The sequence below is a fragment of the Mastigoproctus giganteus genome, chromosome 2 (genome assembly GCF_048544385.1).
Source record: "Mastigoproctus giganteus isolate SK-2022 chromosome 2, ASM4854438v1, whole genome shotgun sequence".
NCBI classification, from domain to species: Eukaryota; Metazoa; Arthropoda; class Arachnida; order Uropygi; family Thelyphonidae; genus Mastigoproctus; species Mastigoproctus giganteus.
This window is the reverse complement of record NC_143576.1, coordinates 188,859,895-188,879,255: the sequence shown is the minus strand read 5'-3', so window position 1 is coordinate 188,879,255 and position 19,361 is coordinate 188,859,895. Positions and strand designations below refer to the sequence as shown.

General features: G+C 35.5%; 1 protein-coding gene across 5 annotated transcripts in view; it reads left to right on the top strand.

Annotated features, from left to right (window-relative positions):
- The window catches only part of PCB (Pyruvate carboxylase), a 593,745-nt gene that overhangs the window by 376,458 nt on the left and 197,926 nt on the right, over window positions 1-19,361 (top strand). For all 5 annotated transcript variants that reach the window (XM_090389678.1, XM_090389679.1, XM_090389675.1 and 2 more), the window contains one exon: window positions 10,531-10,755. In XM_090389678.1, coding sequence (XP_090245804.1) covers window positions 10,531-10,755 — 225 coding nt within the window. The remainder of the gene's footprint in view (window positions 1-10,530; window positions 10,756-19,361) is intronic.

Sequence of the window (19,361 nt, the reverse complement as noted above, 5' to 3'; positions counted from 1 at the left end):
TCTGCCCTACAGTCCTGAATTTGCACCCTGCATTTTTTTTTTTTTATTCCCAAAGTTAAAGGAGCTTTCAGAAAAACATTTCCAGTTGGCAGATGTGATTCTCAAATGCATGTAAAAAAAATGGCTTCTACCATGTTTTGAAGAATAGCAGAAACATTGGAGTAAGTGCATTTCATCAAATGGGCGACTACTTTTTTTAAAAGAACCATCGAAATATGGATGATTAATAAAGATATGTTGTGAAAAAATTATGATCATCCTTTATTGAACAGTCCTAGTGTGTGTGTGTGTGTGTGTGTAAGTTTGTATTAATATATTGAATAAAGTATGCATAAATGGATGTGAAAGTTACACAAAGTACCAATAACTAGAAGTGTGAGGAAAGTAGAAAAAGAAGCATAGTAGATTTGTGAAAGGTGAAAGAATGTTAATATCCTAAAGGTTATGATGAACTAAGAAAATTATGGGTTGAATTACATAGCCAATAGAAAGTGGAAGAACTGTAAAGTAAAATTAGTACATCAAAATACTAATAAAATGAAAATAAAAGATAAAAAAAAAAAAAAAAATGCAAGTGGCACAGCTGCCATCAGATATGAGGGGGAGGGGGGAACATATTTAGAAAATGGTTGAATAGGTAAGGCAAATGTGCTTGATCTAATGTCAGCTGAAATAAATATTGATACATGATCAGATATTTCATCAGGGGACTACACCTGACCTTGTATCAGGAACTGGGTTTCTATATTGTCCATAGTAGTAGAAGAAAAGTGAAAGGCTAAAAAGCAACAAAAATGAAATTAGCACATTATAATACAGTATGGACAAGGTAGTCCCAACGCAGTGTAACTTATTTACGTAAAAATAAGGAGCAAGTTAGAATAAATATGGTTAATATAAATATGTAGAATTTAGTGTAGGATTTAATTTTGTATAAATAGGAATTCAATAAATAAATTTGGAACAAGTACATGGTATAGGTTGAGGTATTAAATTGAGGAGGGGAAGGGAAAAAGGTGTATTTTAAATAAATAAAGACAAAAAATAGTAATAGAAGTAGGATAGTAGGAGCATTCATATCACTCGTATACACTATTGGTTTTATGAATGGGAAGAACAGTAGAAATAGACAGCAGAAAGACAAAAAGCAAAGAAAAAGTTATTAAATAAACTAAGCTTGCTGGGATTGTGAAGCCCAACCTTATAGTAATTGCTCTGACATTTGTAAGCGTTAGTATAAAAGGGAGCTAATACGATGATCATCCAACCACCAGCACCTAACGAAGCGGTTATGCTATTCTACTCTGGTGGTGAGAAACGAGAAGCAGGAGTGGGCTTTATGGTCGATGTTCAGGCCACCAGTAGTGTGATCGCTATCCAGCCAATATCGGACCGCCTGGCAGTCCTTACTGTCAAGGGCACCATCAAGACCCATATTATCTCCACCTATGCACCAACTGAGACTAGCCTGGACCCGACCAAGAATGACTTCTACAACCAGCTCCAACATACGCTGGATTCAATTCCACAGACAAGTGATCATCCTCGCAGGGGACTTTAATGCCCACATTGCCGTGGACAGATCTGGTTGGGAAACAACAATGGGCAAGTTTGGCCATGGGAAGATTAATGACAACGGACTACGTTTGTTGTCCTTTTCCGCATCTAACAACCTGATCATCGGAAACAGCCATTTCCAGCACCCTCAAAAACATCAACTTACATGGCAAAATCCATCTGGCAAGGACTCAGCAATCCTAGACTACATTCTGATCAATGCCCGATTTCGCACATCACTCATGGACGTTCGTGCCATGAGGGGACCTGATTGCGGATCTGATCACTACCTCATCCGGGCTAAGGTGCAGCTCAAATTACGGCATGCAAAAAGGTCATCTCGGTCAGCCAAGCTGGACTGGAGGCAGCTAATGAATGCTGCCAACAAAAGGACATATCAGATCGCCCTATCCAACCGCTTCGAGACGCTAGCCGTGCCCGAGGATATAAATGAAAAAGAAAAGCAGATCTCTGATGCCATCCTGGAATGTGCCAAGCCCCTATGTCCACCTGCCCGACGTCGAACGCAAACATGGATATCAGACGAGTGCCTCGACCTCGTGGACAAACGTAAAGAGGCCAAGTTGGTTGACTTTGAACGGTACCGGCAGCTCAACCGAGAAGTCCGACAGAGGATGACAGCGGAAAGAGAAGCATACTGGAACCAAGTGGCAGACGATCTTTAAGTGGCGGCATCCAAGAACGAGTGCCGCACTCTCTACCGCACCCTCAGATGTCTGAGTGGAAAGACCAAATTGACTTGTGACAACATCAAGAATGCTGATGGGACCTTCATGCGATCACCGTCCGAACGCCTGCAACGGTGGAGTGAATTCTTCAAAGCATTGTATAATCACGACCCACCTCAGGGACCGCCAGAAGCCGCACTATCGATCGATCCCCCTGAAGTCTCCATGGTCGATGTTGAGCCTACAGTAGAAGAAGTGAAAGCAGCCATACAATCCCTAAAGAATGGCAGGGCACCAGGAGTGGACCAACTCACCACAGAAACGATCAAAGCTGGGGGAGATGTACTGCTTCGCCGACTACACTCACTCCTCAAAACCATCTGGTGCACTGAACAAATTCCGCTAACATGGAGGAAAGCCATTATCGTACCGATCCACAAGAAAGGTGATAACCGGGATTGCAAGAACTACCGTGGCATCAGCCTCCTTTCCATCATCGGAAAGGTCTTTATGAAGATCATCCAGTCAAGGCTGCAAAAACATCGCGAGCAAACCAGTCGAGAAGAACAGGCAGGATTTAGACCCGGGCGAGGATGCTGTGATCAAATCTTTGCCATCCGTCAGCTGATGGAGGAGAGGATCCGGTGTGGACAGCGAACCGTCATTGTTTTCATTGACTTTAAGTCTGCTTTCGACTGTGTCCATCAGCCTGCCTTATGGAAACTACTAGAGGTCGAACATGTACCTCGAAAAGTCATCATACTCCTCCAAACTGCATACAACGGTTTAACCAGCCAGGTGCGCATCCAGAACGATTTATCTGAGGAATTTACCATCCAAACTGGAGTCCGCCAAGGGGATGTAGCCTCCCCGTTGCTTTTTAACATCGTGGTCGATGCCATTATGAGGCAAGCATTCAGAAACAGACGGGGCATACAATATGACAAGGATCACTATGTGACTGACCTGATGTTTGCCGATGATAGTGCTATCTTTGCTGTTAAAGACTCTGAAGCCACGGACATCCTCTACGACATTGCCCGCATTGCCCGGCCATACGGTTTGAAGATCAATGCTGATAAGACAAAGGCCCTGACAACAGATGGGTTGCAAGCCACCATCTATCTCGAACGCGTCCAGATCGAGCAAGTGCAGGACTTTAAATACCTTGGGTCGCTGGTCCAGGAGAAGAAAGTTGCATCCACCATGGAAATCCACAGCACAATTGGATAGGCGGCCACTGCGTTCACCTCGCTCAAATGGTGTCTGTGGAAGAGGACCAACATTTCCTCAAAGACTAAAATCCGACTCTTCCGGACTTTGATCCTGCCCATTCTCCTTTACGGATCAGAAACATGGAGTTGTCTCAAGCTAGATTTAAACAAACTTGAGGTATTCCAAATGCGATGCCTGAGGCAGATTTTGGGCACCTCACTTCGTGACCACATCACTAATGATACCATCCGCACCAGATTCCAACAGCAACCAACCATTGCCGACCAAATCCAGAAGCGAAGGCTTAGATGGTTTGGCCACGTATGTAGAATGGGCACGAACAGAATACCATCCACACTCCTTTGGAGACAACGACCCACCCATTGGAGCATCCAACGGACTGCGCCTAGGAAAACGTGGGCCAAGCAAGTGGAAAATGACTTGAAGAGCCGCCGTCTCGACCTTAACCAGGCCAGGACTAACACCATGGATCGTAAAGTATGGAAGAACATCACAGAGCAAGTCCGAAATCCTGCGGCACCTACAGCAGCATACTGGTTGCGTGGCCAACCGCCTCCCCCAGCTGCCAGCTAAGGACCAAGAAGAAGAAGAATACCAAATGCTTGTATTGAAAGTAAAAAAATATGTGTTGAAACATGCCGAGAATCAAAAACGAAACAAAGTATAATACGAAAGTGAACGATACCTGGAGTATTTCAAGAAATGCGTAATTGAAATAAGCTGGCGGGAAAAATATATGTAGCAGAAGGAAAAAGGTGTGGAGATGAATCGCACATATTCAGTAGAGTAGAGTAGATGAATGCATGCAAACTTCAACTACATTGGCGATATATCTACATGATAAAGCAATTTATAGTAACATAGCAGATTTAATAGTAAGCTGTGAAGAAATGCAAAACAGTGGGAAAAATAGTGATCTCTATTGTCGTATTTAGAATACAAGTGTATGGAGATAATTTAAAATTAGCATTGGAAAAAGAAATGCGAATAGTATGACTTTACCGTGATCAAGTCATACAAAATTAACATACTACTGTTAATAAATAAATAAAGAGTGTAGAACAATACCATGGCAAAAAACATATACACGTTAGACCAAATGATGAGGCTGGGCTACATTATATTAAGCTGAATAGTCTCATATAAGGGAATGATTGTAATTGTATCAAATTATAGAAAACAAGAATCATCAAATGTGTTGAGATATAAATCGATTAATAATTATAATGTATAGTCCAAAAAGGTGTAGTAAGAATCCAATTTAGCAAGAAAATACATCCAAGGAAAAATGAATTAATTTAAATTCATGGATTAAAGAATGTAATATAATTCCAGGGATATAAGTAAGTAACATGGTGACTTTAGATCTAATTATAAAAGATCAGGAGATAAGTCCATGTATATAAAACTAGATAAATCTACAGGTAGCATCAGGTATGAATTCACTTTGGAAAGAATAGTAAATGAATCCAAGGACAAAGAATCAATTGACATTATATCCAATGATAGTGTAGTTAAGAATACAACTATGAAGTGATATAATTCCAGGGATATAAGTAACATGGTAACTTTAGATCCAAAGATGATGTAGTTAAGGATCCAACTATAAAAGAACAGGAAATAAGTCCATGTATATGAAACCTTTGAAGCAAACAACAATGGTATGGAAGAGCAGGATTTAATTCTATGTATATAAAACTAGATGAATCCACAGGTAATATCAGGTGTGAATTCATTGTGGAAAGAATAGTAAATGAATCCAAGGATAAAGAACCAGTTTATATATCCAGTGGTAGTGTAGTTAAGAATCCAAGGCTATGGACATGAAACAGTTCAATCTGTTTAGGGATTACCTTGTCCATACTGTATTAGAATGTGCTAATTTAATTTTTGTTGCTTTTTTGGCCTTTCATTTTTCTTCTACTACTATGGACAAGTATAGAAACAGTTTCTGATACATGGTCAGGTGTAGTCCTCTAATGAAATACCTGATCATGTATCAATATTTAATTTCAGCTGACATCAGATCAAGCATATTTGCCTTATCTACATTCAACCATTTTCTAAATATGTCCCCCCCCCCATATCTGATGACAGCTATACCACTTTTTTTTTTCTTTGCATTTTATCTTTTATTTTTTTTTTTAATTTTTATTTTATTAGTATTTTGATGTACTAATTTTACTTTACAGTTCTTTCACTTTCTATTGGTTTGGTAATTCAGTCCATAATTTTCTTAATTCTTCATAACGTTTAGGATATTACCATTCTTTCACAAATCTACTACACTTCTTTTTCTACTTTCCTCACTCTTCTAGTTACTGGCTTTGTAACTTTCACATCCATTTATGCATACTTTATTCAATATATTAATACAAACTTATATATACTCGCATCGTTTAATGCTGCTTTGTGCTTTTAGGTGCATCTGTCATACCTGATTTATTAATCTTTCATTCACTGAAACCATTTCAGTGAATGAACTTATGGGTTTTTAATGTAATGCTTTAAAAGAAAAGTTTAAAGAGTCGCATAGAAAAGAAGTAAACAGTATATGAAATTGTTTCGGTGAAAGCAATATTAATAAATTAGGTATGTCAGATGCACCTAAAAGTGCAAAGCAGCATTAAAGGATGCAAGAGTATATGTAATTTGTATTAATATTAAATTGAGTAAGTATGAATGAATGTGAAAGTTACACAATGTGCCAGTAACTATAAGCATTGGGGAAAGTAGAAAAATAATAGTAGATTAGTGAAAGGTGAAAGAATGTTAATATCCTAGAGGTTATGATGAATTAAGTAAATAATGGGCTGAATTGCCAAGCCAATATAAAGTGGGGTAACTGTAAAGTGAAATTAGTACAACAAAATATTAATAAAAATAAAATGATAATGGTATAACTGTTATCAGATATAGGGGAGGAAACAATTTTAGTAAAAGGTCTAATATAGGTAATGCAAAAATGCTTGGTCTGATGGCAGCAGAAATAAATATTGATACATGATCTGGTATTTCATCAGGGGGACTACACCTGACCATGTATTAGGAACTGCATTTCTATACGTGTCCATAGTAGTAGTAGAAGTAAAGTGAAAGGCCAAAATGAAATGAAATTAGCACTTTTTAATACTGTTTGGATAAGGTAGTCCCAATACAGTGTAATATGTTTGGGTAAAAATAAGTATTGAGCTGGGATAAAAATGGTTAATATCAATATGTTTAATATAAATACAGCACTCTCTCGATTTACCGGGACACTTCAAGACTCCAAATTAAAAAAAAACCCAGAAATCATAAAAGTTGTAAATAAGTGACAAGTGGCATAAGTGCACCTATTATCTTGCAACCTATGCTGTTTTCACACCCGCTGCTCAAAAAAAAAAAAAGGGGGGGGAGAAGAAATGTTTAGTTTGTTTTAGTGTGTTGCGTCGATTGTGTTCAGCCGCACAGCAAAAAGACAAATTTTGTTTTGTTATTTATGTCAGGGATGTCAATTTTTTATTACAATAAATATATATATATATATATATATATATTTTTTTTTTTTTTGTTTAGAAATTGCAAAAATGATGGATAAATGCTGAAGAGTTTGCTTTCGGTTAAACAAAGACTTGAAATTATTCAAAAGTTTGAAAACGGTGCATCGCTTAAATCTCTAATGAACCATTATAATGTTGGTGACCAAACTATACGCAACATTGTAATAAATAAAGGGAAACTATTAGATTTAAAATCAACATCGCAAACAATAAAGGGAAGCATCATACTGGACACATGAGAGTAGTATGTGGCAAGTTTTTTGTATATTGCCATATTTTTTATGTAGATCTGTGAACATTCTTCGATAGAGAGTAGTATGTGGCAAGTTTTTTGTATATTGCCATATTTTTTATGTAGATCTGTGAACATTCTTCGATACAGTAAGCCCCCAACTTCTGCAACTACAGATTTACATAAATTTGTTTTCATTCAATTTTTTTTTTTTCATTTTAGAATTGTAAAATTTAAAACAACAAAATAATAAGCAATCAATAACGACGATCACGGCACACACAAATTGCACAAGTGAAATTGGAATAACAAGCAAAAAATGGGAGTTAAAAAAGAAGATTCTTACAGTTATTTATGGTTTTTTTTTTATATGACTGAAGATTTCAGTGAAGGGGGACACACATTTCACCATAATAGTGTAAAATTCCACAGAATTCCAGCTATTGGTATTATCGAATAAGACAAATGAATAAGATTGAGTTTACTATCCATTTATAATAGATTGCGCTAACAGAAATGCCCATTAAAATGGAAAGTGCAAATTGTTTTTTGTTGACCTCCAGAAATGTACTTTAGTAAAATGTGAGCTCACGCGGGGTGATAATAGTGAGTTTTCGCCTTAACCCTGTGAAGTTCTTTACAGAAAATTTCATTTTGACCATTATGAGAAATCTGGGAGAATAATTGAGAAATCTGAATTCAGATTTCTCAATTAATAGCAAATGTTACTAGTCATTCCCCAGTTATGTAAAACTCAATGAAATAAGAAGTCCTGTAACATGTCTCTTACGTATGTCGGGGACTTCTGTATTTTGGATTAACAGGGAAATCGATTATCCGGGATTTGGTTTTTACCATCTATCCCAGAAAATCTAGTCTACTCTATGTGGAATTTAGTGTAGGATTTAATTTTGTATAGATAAGAAATCAGTGTATTTTAAATAAATTTGGAACAAGCAAGTGGTATAAGGGTGAGGTATTAAATTGAGGATGGGGAAGGGAAAAGGAGTATTTTAACTAAATAAAGGTGAAAAATAGCAATAGAAGTATTGCTATTTTTCACCTTTATTTAGGATAGGATAGTAGGAACGTTCGTTTCACCCTTGTATTGCACTCTCTAGTTTAATGAATGGGAAGAAATTTAGAATTAGATAGCATAAAGATAAAAAAAGCATAGAGAAAGTTATTAAATAACACTAAGCTTGCTGGAGTTGTGAAGCCCAACCTTGTAGTAAGCGCTTTAGCATTTGAAGGATTTTCCGATATGGTTGAAAATGAAATTCATGAATTAAATGTGAGGAGGAATTGGTTCAATTAATAGAAGATGGCAAACCAAATACAAATGGTGAGGAAAGTTCTACTGAAGATTCTAATTGTGCTGAGTCCATTAAAGAGTTCAGTCTAAAGAGATTAGCAGGAGGATTAAATTTGGCACAAAAGTTAGGAAGTTATTTTACGGATAACGATCCCTCAAAAGAGTGCTCGGAATGATTCAAAAGACAATTGGTCAGTTGTTTAGCTCCATATTTTGAACTTAATAAAAAATTGCAGCATAGTGGTAAGCAAGGTCTTATTGCCGACTTTTTGATAAGAAAACCAGCTGAAGTACCCAGTGAGAATTACACAAATGATGTCAAAGAGATTTCAAGTGATAATGACATCAGAAATATTTTTTTCTGAAGACAATAATGACGATTAAAATTATCCATTTCTTTAATTTTGAAATTTATGCATTATGTGCAATGAAATTTATGTACAGTTCCTAATTTTTATAATTTTATGCTATGTATTTGTTAAATAGTTAGTTACATGAATTCTTGAATGAATAAAATGTTTTTGTTGAATGTCATTGTTTTTATAATTAAAAAAACACTATGGAACATAACCCTACATTTCGTATGAAACCTGAACCTCATATAATGCATGATATTTCTGGAGCCTAACCTCTGCGTTATACAAGGGTTACCTATATAAGTGTGTATATATATATATATATATACACACATACACACACAACTCCTTCATGATTAAATAATGCAGTGTATTATGGATTTCTATGGGTTGGCTGGAATACTCAACATGCATTTTTTTTGGTAGCCACCTCTGTAATGGACTACAATTTTTCCAAAATTTAGGAAAACACTCTTCTTGATGATTTTCTTGGAATACTGTTAACTTACAGTAGATTTAATAGTAAAGATTTAAAACCACTAAATTAAGCAATTATGAAGAAAAACAAAGTAGCACATCTTTGCATAGTAAAGGGATTTTTACATAAGAGGAAGATAAGTGCAGGGAATCTAATTATGAGAATCACATTCATTCTCACCTCCATGCAAACAAAATTGGGCTAAGGTAAAGAAAGCCAACACGAAAACCACGGGAAACTTTGGTTAACTTGCCAATCAAACTCATTTCCCACTACCGCAGTTTCTCCCTGCATTCTCTGTAAACAGGTGGTGCGTGTTATCCATAGTGGGAGTAGAAGTTGATAACGATGCATTAGTTTTTTTCTCATTATTAAAAGCAGATTTTTGGAGTTCGTGAGTGGGCCGAAATTTACTTACGGGTACACCTTCCAGACTGCCTCAGTCTTAGGTATTTATCCCCCCTTCCCGCTGTTTTTCCTGCGATAGGAAATGAACTTGTATTGCTACTACTGATAACATGCACCATCTATAGAAGTTGTTTTCCTATTTTAAAACAGCGGGAATGGGTGGGGAGATAAACACCCTAAGATTGAGGCAGTCTGGAGAAGGTACCGGTAAGTGAATTTCGGCTGCAAAGGCATTACATTCATGAACTCCAATAATATGCTTTTAATAATGAGGAAAAACTAATGAATTCATCATTATCTACTGCTACTACTGAAACATGCACTATCTATTTACCGAGAATGCAGGGAGAAACTGCAGTAGCAGGAAACGAATTTTCCCAAAGTTTCCTGTGGTTCTCATGTTGGCTTTATTTACCTTTGCCCAAAATTGTTTGAAGGAATGACTCTTATGTTATCTTACCTAATATTTTGCTGTACAGTACTTTTAAGTACTAGTAAAATCAACTGTGCCTGTTTATATATTTTTAATATGTAACTGGCCTACTTGATATTGAGATGTTCCATTTAGGGGCACATTGGGTCAGAGGTTAAAAATTTGAAATGAATCCTGTTGTGTCAGTGTAATATTTCTAGTATATTAGCATATTTGAGATTCTGTTTTAATATTAAAACATAGTTCTGCTTTATGGTCATGGAGCTATGTTTAATAAATTTTAGGTACAAAGCCTCCAAGAGGGTGGCGGGATATTTTGCAAGAGGAAGGACCTGTAGGATTTGCAAAGGCCATCCGCAAACATAAAGGTCTTTTACTAATGGATACCACTTTTCGTGATGCCCATCAGTCACTCCTTGCCACCAGAGTTCGAACCCACGATATTCTGAAGATATCACCTTATGTTTCTCATAATTTCAGTCACCTGTTCAGTTTGGAAAATTGGGGTGGTAAGTACAGTTGATCTCATTCAATATATTAAAGCCCAATTATAGTGACTATTGTTTTGACAAAAATTTTACTATAGTAATAATATTTCCAGATTCTGGCTAACTTCTTTTGTTTATGCTTTGTAAATCTTGTTTGAGTGAAATATTTTTAATTGAAATTTGGTACGTGGAATTATTTTTGAAAGCTAAACACACATGAATGTGTTGATTTTGCCTATGTGAAAAGGGATTGACCCTTGTGTTGTAAATATGAGTACACAACAGCTCAATTAAAAAAAAAAAAATTTAAATGAAGCCAAAAAGATTCAAAGCCTTTTAAATTTCCACTTATTTGAATGATTATACTGAAAATTATGAATAATTATATAACAGTGCATTATTCCTTGCCAGTTGAATTTAATGGTGTGGCCTGTGAGATGATGATTCATGTACCTATTTATTTATCTTCAAATTAAAGAAAACTGATTACCTAATTGTTAGGGAAAAAAGTCTTTGAATTTGTGATATAATTTACCATAGCTGCAACCTTAATCCAGACATTTGCAGTTGCACTAAATTCAATTTTAATATTGATGCACAAGAAAAGTTAAATATTTAAAGCAAAAAAAATATTTGAGTAACTCTGTGAGAGCAAGAGCAGTAGAAGGAAATTACCAAGAAAGAGAAGAATGATGATATCCAGCTCAAGGCCCCTGGGTGTGCAAAGCCCATACTCACCAGAAGTGAGCTGTTTATATTTTATTGTACTGTATTTCCCAAAGTATGGGCTATTAAACTTTTATGAAGTGATGACAGTATTTATTAATACAGAAATACTGTTTGTCTCTGAGCAAATATTTTAGTAAAATAATCTACTTAAATATATTAGAAGAGTGCAGCAGAATTTATTTAAATAAATGATGGCTGTTTTGAAATAATTTCAAGCAGTATTCATAAAAACAAAATTTTGGTACAACAAAACATTTCATGCATTCCTGGGAAGTTTGTTGTAACAGGATTTTACTGTATTTTCTTTTGAATTAGGTTTTACTTTTTATTATAGTTAAAAAAAATTCTCTCTCTCTCTCTCTCTCTCTCACACACACACACACACACACACACACACACACACACACACACACACAGTAATATTTTGTTAAATATCTGTTAGTTTATGGGGAAGGGTATCTAAAAGACATACCTAGGTAAATCTATGGAGAATGTGTAGGTAAAGTATGTTAAAAAATTAAAGGATAACATACAAAAACATTACTGCATAACTACAATTCTTCTGGGGTCGACTACCCAAATTGAAAAGAAAAACAATGACAATTGAAAAGAAAAACAGTGTACTCCATTTCTGTAACAATTAATATGCACTATGGAAAATTAATTTTGAAGTTATATAATAAATATAACCTCAATTTTGAATTTATATAATGCATAGTACACATTGATCATCATTGACTACACAGAGAACAAAGGATATAAAGCTAAAAACTAAAGCAAAAATAAAGCATGTGGTATCTGGTAATACCACATGCTTTATACTGCAAAGTCAAAATAGTTGGAGGGCAAGAAACAGCTTTAGCATTATATACCTTAATTATAGTAAAGTTTTTGATATGATATCCCATGTGAAGTTATAGTATAAACTGGGATGAGTTGAGACTATGGACTAGTTGAAAGATAGGTTAGGTGATGGTAATAAATGTGCATCTTTAGAATAGAAGCATGGCAGATGTGATCCATTTGAAGATTACTGCATGGAGCCTCTCTCTCCTTGATTTAGATATTACTTAATGTAATATCTAAAAGGGATAAAGGTAAAGTTGTTAGAGTTTGACAATGATTAGAAGATTGAAATGCTAATTAACAATTATAACTGGCTATGCTGATTAAAAATCACTTGAACCTATTACAAATATGGTTATTCCAAAAAAAAAAGAAAAAAGAAAAAAAAGCCAATTAAGTTTGAATGCTACTAAATCTGAGGTGCTGCACCTGGTGAACCAAGGGATAATTTAAAGATTGAGAGTGGTGAAATGGAGAAAAAGGTAATTCAGGACAAAAATAATTTACAGTTTAAAATACAAATAGTCATGAAATTTTTCATGTAATGGAAAAGGGATGGCAAAGAAGGCACCACAGGTGCTATCAGTGCTTTATCAGACACTTGTAAGTAGGAAGAAAGTAATCTTATTATTCTAGTACCAAAGATGGCGATGAGAGTTTGCACATGGGGGGTTAAGAAGCTTCTAGACAGCATTCAAAGGAGGATAGCCAGATTCATGATGAAGAAATTGCTTGGAAGGTTCAGGTTGCGTATACTTAGAAAATGGATAAGGCAGGTATATTCTTGCTGATACTTATGGCAAGAACCATTGGATCTCATGGAAGCTGGAATGAATCTCCAGCTTGTGGGAGAGGAGAGGAGTTTGGGCAAAGGAATCAGATGTGCTTCCTTTGTCATCAGCATATGAATATTGCCCATTGAATTTTTTTTTCCCCCATTTTCAGTAATACTGTAAGCACTATAAATTTAATACATAATTCTTCCTGACAACAAAACTAAAAACACACTCAAGTAATTATGGGTAATATTGTATACCCTTAGAATCTTATAACCAAGCCATATATTAATATTTTTCATTAACTTCCTTTTTCTTTGTCTGTGCATAGTGAAAATAAGTATCTTATTTATAACAGCAATAAGTCATTTTAAGAGAAAAAAAAAATTCAGAACCTGTCATTTAGAATGAAGTGGGAAAATAGTATGTTATATACCATATTAAAATCCACTTATCATTAATTGCACATATCTATATATATATAATTGTATTTGTCTGTTCCAGTCTTTGTTTTATAATTGTGCCACTACGAATGGGGGGGGGGGGAATCCTTGGAGAAGTGCAACCATGGATTTTATTTCAGCAGCATCTTATGTTCAAACTTCCTATTATTTTGTCCCTGACAAATCACCTTCTGAGATAGTGCTGGGTTTTTCTCTCTCTTTTTTTTTTTTAATTTATTTGAGTTGAAATCCCATTGGAGGCATGCCTAAAGGCTTCTCCTATAGAGGTATAGTTATTCGACCTTGGTTTCTGGGTAGGATTTTTCTAATTGGATACTTTGAATTATCTTTATGCAAACATTTATTTATATTTGTTGAATACATTCGTACAGACATAATATACTCATTTAGTATATAAATGAACACACTGACTAAGCAGTCTGTGCCAAGAAAACCTTTTTTGACTACACACGAGGGGACATAAATTCAAATGGAGGAAGGAAGGTTGATTGCTAGAACAAGCTTCCATCCTTTGTTGTGGTAATGGGTAGTGTGAATAAATTCGAAGAACTAGACAAACTATTGGAGGGGATTGATAGGTGAAATGGGGAGATTTTTTTTTTTTTGCCTGATGCTGTATAAACCTGCTTTCTTGCATCATTTGCCATTATTAATATCTGATGCTATTATAAGCAGTTTCCCACATTTAACTGTATAATTAACTATTATATTTAACTGTATTCAACCTCTACTGTTGTTACCAGTTATAAAATATAGTTTATATCTACACAGCACGTATGAATTCCTTGGACATGGATTGAACCTATCTTCCTTTCATTAAGTAATTTAGTTACTTAATGAAACTTTTTCACTTTGCTTCCTGTTTTTCTGGTGGAATCATCCAGAATGGTGTTTTCTATACACCTGGCTCTTGTAGATGAAGTGAAAAGAAGTATTTATTTCAGTCTTTGGTATAATGCTTTTAATATTAGTTTCAGCCAAACTCAGTACAAATCAAATCCAAAATGCATGAAATTCTTCCTCCGCTACAAAGAACAATGGCCGATTCCCCTATAACCTTAAGTGCCTCCAAGCACTAGGTAAAAATAGAAGATATCCTTTTATACTCTTTGGGCCTTCTATTGAAGGTACAAAAAAGTTGTTCTTTATTCTCTCTCATCTTGTATCTGTTGTAGCAACTTGCCCTTAATGCCATACTGCTTCCAATTTGTACAGCAGTTGGTTCCACTATCTAGAATTTAAATACTGTGTGAGCCCACTGTAGTCATCCTTTACAAAAGCAAAAACCCTTCCTTTTAGTCCTGATGGTAGTTACATCATTGAGTAAATCCAACACCAGTACACTCTGATCACTGCCACCTAGTGGTTCCTTTATCCTGCAGATCTTAATGCATGAATAATCACTGCTGATAATCAGATCAAGAGTGTTACTCCTTCTGATTGCCTCTCAAACATTCTGCTGTAGAAAACAATCATCCAGTAAATCCACAAAAGTCTTGCTAGAGTGCAGGTGACCAACCACAAGTTCCAGTCAATATCTGGGAAGTTAAAATTCTCCATTATAAGGCATTTCCATTTAAATACTGATTTACTGGCCCATTCTAGTTCTCTGTACAGCTCATTGTATTCATCAGAGTTATTAGGCTTATAATGCACTCCTACTCTCAATTTTGCTTTCCCTCCACTTATGTCATGCCAAACTGACTCAATGTTGCACTGTCGACCCATGTCAACTGGCTGCACTTCCTTAGATTTTGTTTCTTAACTAACAGCGTAAACCCTCCTCCTTTTCTCTCCTGTCTATCCTTTCTCTACACATTGTATTCCCCAAATTCCAATTCTCCATTCTTTATATCTGTGTGACACCACATCTCTGATATCTCAACAATATCCGCCTTTGATATCTTGACCCGCACTTCAAATTCATCAAATCTATTTGCTATACTCCTAGCATTGGCGTATACATGCACCTGTTCTTACTCTTAGTTACTCTAACACAGCCATGTATTTAGTTGTTCTATGATGACGCCCAGCAGTACTCGAAATCCACAGCACCTTGCTTTCCACACTGCTGCTCCTTCCAATAGAAGGAATGCAAGAACCATTTTTACCTCTGCCTGTGGCTACTGTTAATCTGTTAGACTGTGAATTCCCGAAGCTAGCCATTTTCAGATCCAATCTGATTCTACCTTGATAGTATCAGCAAATATTCTTGCACCCTTTCTATTTAAGTGCAACCCATCCCTGTAGAAGAAGTTTGCTGTTAACAAGCACAGACCATGCTAAGCCCTCTAGAGCCAAATTGATTGACAAGGCTCTCATCGTATACTCCCTCCTATGATGTCTGGGTAGAATTGCTGACCCTCAAATTTAACGCTAACTCATGACTTTTTTTTAATCATTGACATGTACTTGCTAAATAAATCTGCAGATCTGCTTTTAATGTCATTAGTGTGCATTAGTGCCAACATGTACATCACCTTTTGTGCCCTTAAAAGATGATATCTGCTCTATAACACCATCAACTTTTGCCTCTGGCAGACCCTCGTCCTATTGCAGCTTTTTTTGTAAAATATATTTCCCTTCTCCCTGATAATTGAGTCACCGACAATAACTAGCTCCTGTGAGACTAGTGCATTCTTTCTTGAAGATTTCTGCTGTGTTGCCTAATGCAGTGGTGAGCTCTGGCATCTGGCATTGAGTTGGGCAGCTGAGAGTTTGTGCCCCCCATTTTAACGCCCATCAGAACGCTGAGTTGGCACCTATTTCTGACATTCTTTGGACCTATCACACACAAAGGTATTCTTCTTGGCTAGATCATGTCCTGTTCCAGGAAGGTCCACAAAGATTTCATAAGTTGCACATTTTTTTAGGCTGTGATGCGTTAGAGAATCGCCCCCCCCTTCAGTTCTCCTCCAAGCTGCAGCACTCCTGCTACTTTGTGCCTTTTGTTTTGCTGCTCTAGTCTTGGTCATGATTTCCATTTAAATACATGTCAATTAATTGACAATACTACCAAGCTAATGTAGCGGTACGATGCTGTCTAGTTTTATATTATACCTTATTCTGTCAAGTTTGAAATATACTCTATCAAGTTATGCTATACCATAACAAACAATATTAAATTAGCTATATCCTTAGCCAAATACAAAGATATATGCCCAATAAATTATTAAAACCTTCAATTGACTTATTAATCACAATTAAAATCCTATTATTCTTCTGCACTATTGGTTACATACTACGATATTTGCACCAAAACACTGATACAATAGCGGTACGAGTAGCGAGTCGTAACTTACAAAATCACTAACTAAATTTTAAAAAAAAAGCTAGCGGATGCTACTAAGCCTATTTAATATTTTTGTAAAAACACAGTTTAATGTTAATTAATCAAGCATACAGTATAATCTGCCAAAAAACATCCGTTTGCAGGAGCTCAAAGTCTACGACTTTGCACTTATAATCTCATTCCCAAAAACCAATGGTAGCTCATCTGTAAACTCCATTCATTATTTTAAATAACTTACCACTTTTACTAGCTCATACCTTTTCTTTCCTAGGGATTAGTGCTTGATAAAAAAAAAAAAGCTAAATTTTAACAAACATATATGAAGACTTCACACAAACTGTTTCAATCCTCAACGTCCTTTGAGCAATCTCTTCTGTGAGTTCGGGTGTGAACAGAAGGAATTTTAAGCAGACTTTAGGGGGTTTTTCCACCTATATAAAGCCTTCCTAAGATCTGGAATGGAACATTGGAACTCTAATCTACAATTCAGTAAAGCAATAGGAGCCTTTTACATAATCTGTATGACAGAGCAGTTGAGCCTTCACTACATATATACAACAGAAATTATTGCTACTAATATGCAACAAAAGTAAAAAGTATCCCACCTCAATTGAGATTGGATAATGAAAGTAGACAATCTTAGGATAAGAGACCTGGGAAAACTGAAATAGACATAGATTGTATTGTTGCCAATGCTACAAACTCAGAACCACCATGGAATATCTTGTTCTTTGTCTAGCATCGTGAGTTTAAGGTAAGTACGTTCCGTGTTCTTGAATTCGCGCCTTTGTGTATTTGAACATTTTATATTTTAAAATGTTTCACGTTGTTTATGTTTATTAATATATCAATGTATGCATGCATTAACTTAATTTTATTTACTTGCTTAAAAGGTGTGAATATATATAATAAAATTTATATGCTTAAGTTATTGGCTATCTAACATAGTTAGTTCTTGGTGTTCATTTTGATAACATGATAGGTTCTACCAGCTCAAAAAACTAATGTCTAAATAAAGCGAGATAATTTTAAAAAGTTATAATGATTATGTTATGTTACCAGCTCTTGAACGTGGAATTTCGAATTATAACTATTCGATGGAAATTGTTAGTGCTGGAATTCTGCGAAAACCATGCAGTAATCCTAGATAAAATCTACATGGAATTTGTTCTTAGATAAAATCTACATAGAATATTTAAAAAATTCTATTTACATATAATTTTTAAGATTTTTACATTTGGATTAAGTTGCATTACGTTAACAAATTTAAATTATTCTTATTTTGTGTGCTACAGTGTATATAAGTTAATTTGTTATAATGTATGCTCATTTTATAAATTTTGCAATTAATTTTCATCGTAAGGCCTTTTTTTTTTTTGAACTTGATCATGTCATGTTCTAAAATGGCAATGGTTTGGGTGTTGGAGTTCATCTAACAAAGGAGTATTTGTTCATGATGGCAGTTAGTCAGTCATTGGTTAAATTTTTGGTGAAATGTACTGCATTTGCACCTGTGCAGTGCGAATGGTACCCTATTGAATGGTGCTTTGTCCAATTTCAGTATGGTTTACCCATGTAGGAGTAGATTGCATTGAAGTATCACCAAAGTGTATAACAATTAGTTTATCTTAGATTTAGTAAATTAGCTTAGATTGTGCATTTAAAGATAACTTACTTTAATGCTAGTAAACATTCTGTATGTATTACAGAATATTTATCACTTAACACTTTTTTCTAAAAAGGAAATTCACATTTTCAATGAATTTTGGCCTGAAACAAAATTTATAAATTTAATCCTGGCAGTTTGAGTAAAGATCTCATTGGTCACTTTGAAGTACCATTGTACTTTTTTAGTACTGACCAGTGAGTGCTTTCTCGGATTCACAGGTGATGTTATTTTTGTTGTCAGGATTAAAGTTCTGAATAGATTATTTGAACAGTCCAAACAAACGCAAGTAATTTGTTCCAAACAACTCTTTGCAAAAAAAAAAAAAAAAAAATCTAGTCTTAGATTTAATTTCATTTTTTTGGATGTCTTGTTGACTGCATGATGTAAGGTTTTGGGTGCACCGGTGACTTAAACTGTATTGTTTTTTTTTTTTTTTTTTTTTATGGGGACCCCAAACACGAGAGGTATTAGAACCTATAGAACTGAGTACCGTGCTTGGGTTGAAGGTTGAGAAGACGAAAGAAGATATTTGTTGACATTGGACTTGAACTTCTGTAGATTGTACTTTTCAGGAAATGCATATGAAAGAAGGTTGTTCCAGAAAACAGCAGTTGAATGAATAAACGAGGAAGATGAAAAGTTGGTTCTGTGGGTTTGAAGTTGGTCAGTAAATGGATGTTGGCTGGTGGCGGAACGGGTTCGGACTGTTTTGAAAGAGAGAGCGGGAATTATAGAAGCCAATTCAGAAGAACTGAATTGGCTTCTATGGAAGTATCTGTAGAAGAGGCATGCAGCAGAAACAGTATGTCTATGAGAAAGCGAGTGGAGAGACTCTGTTAGAGATGAATCAT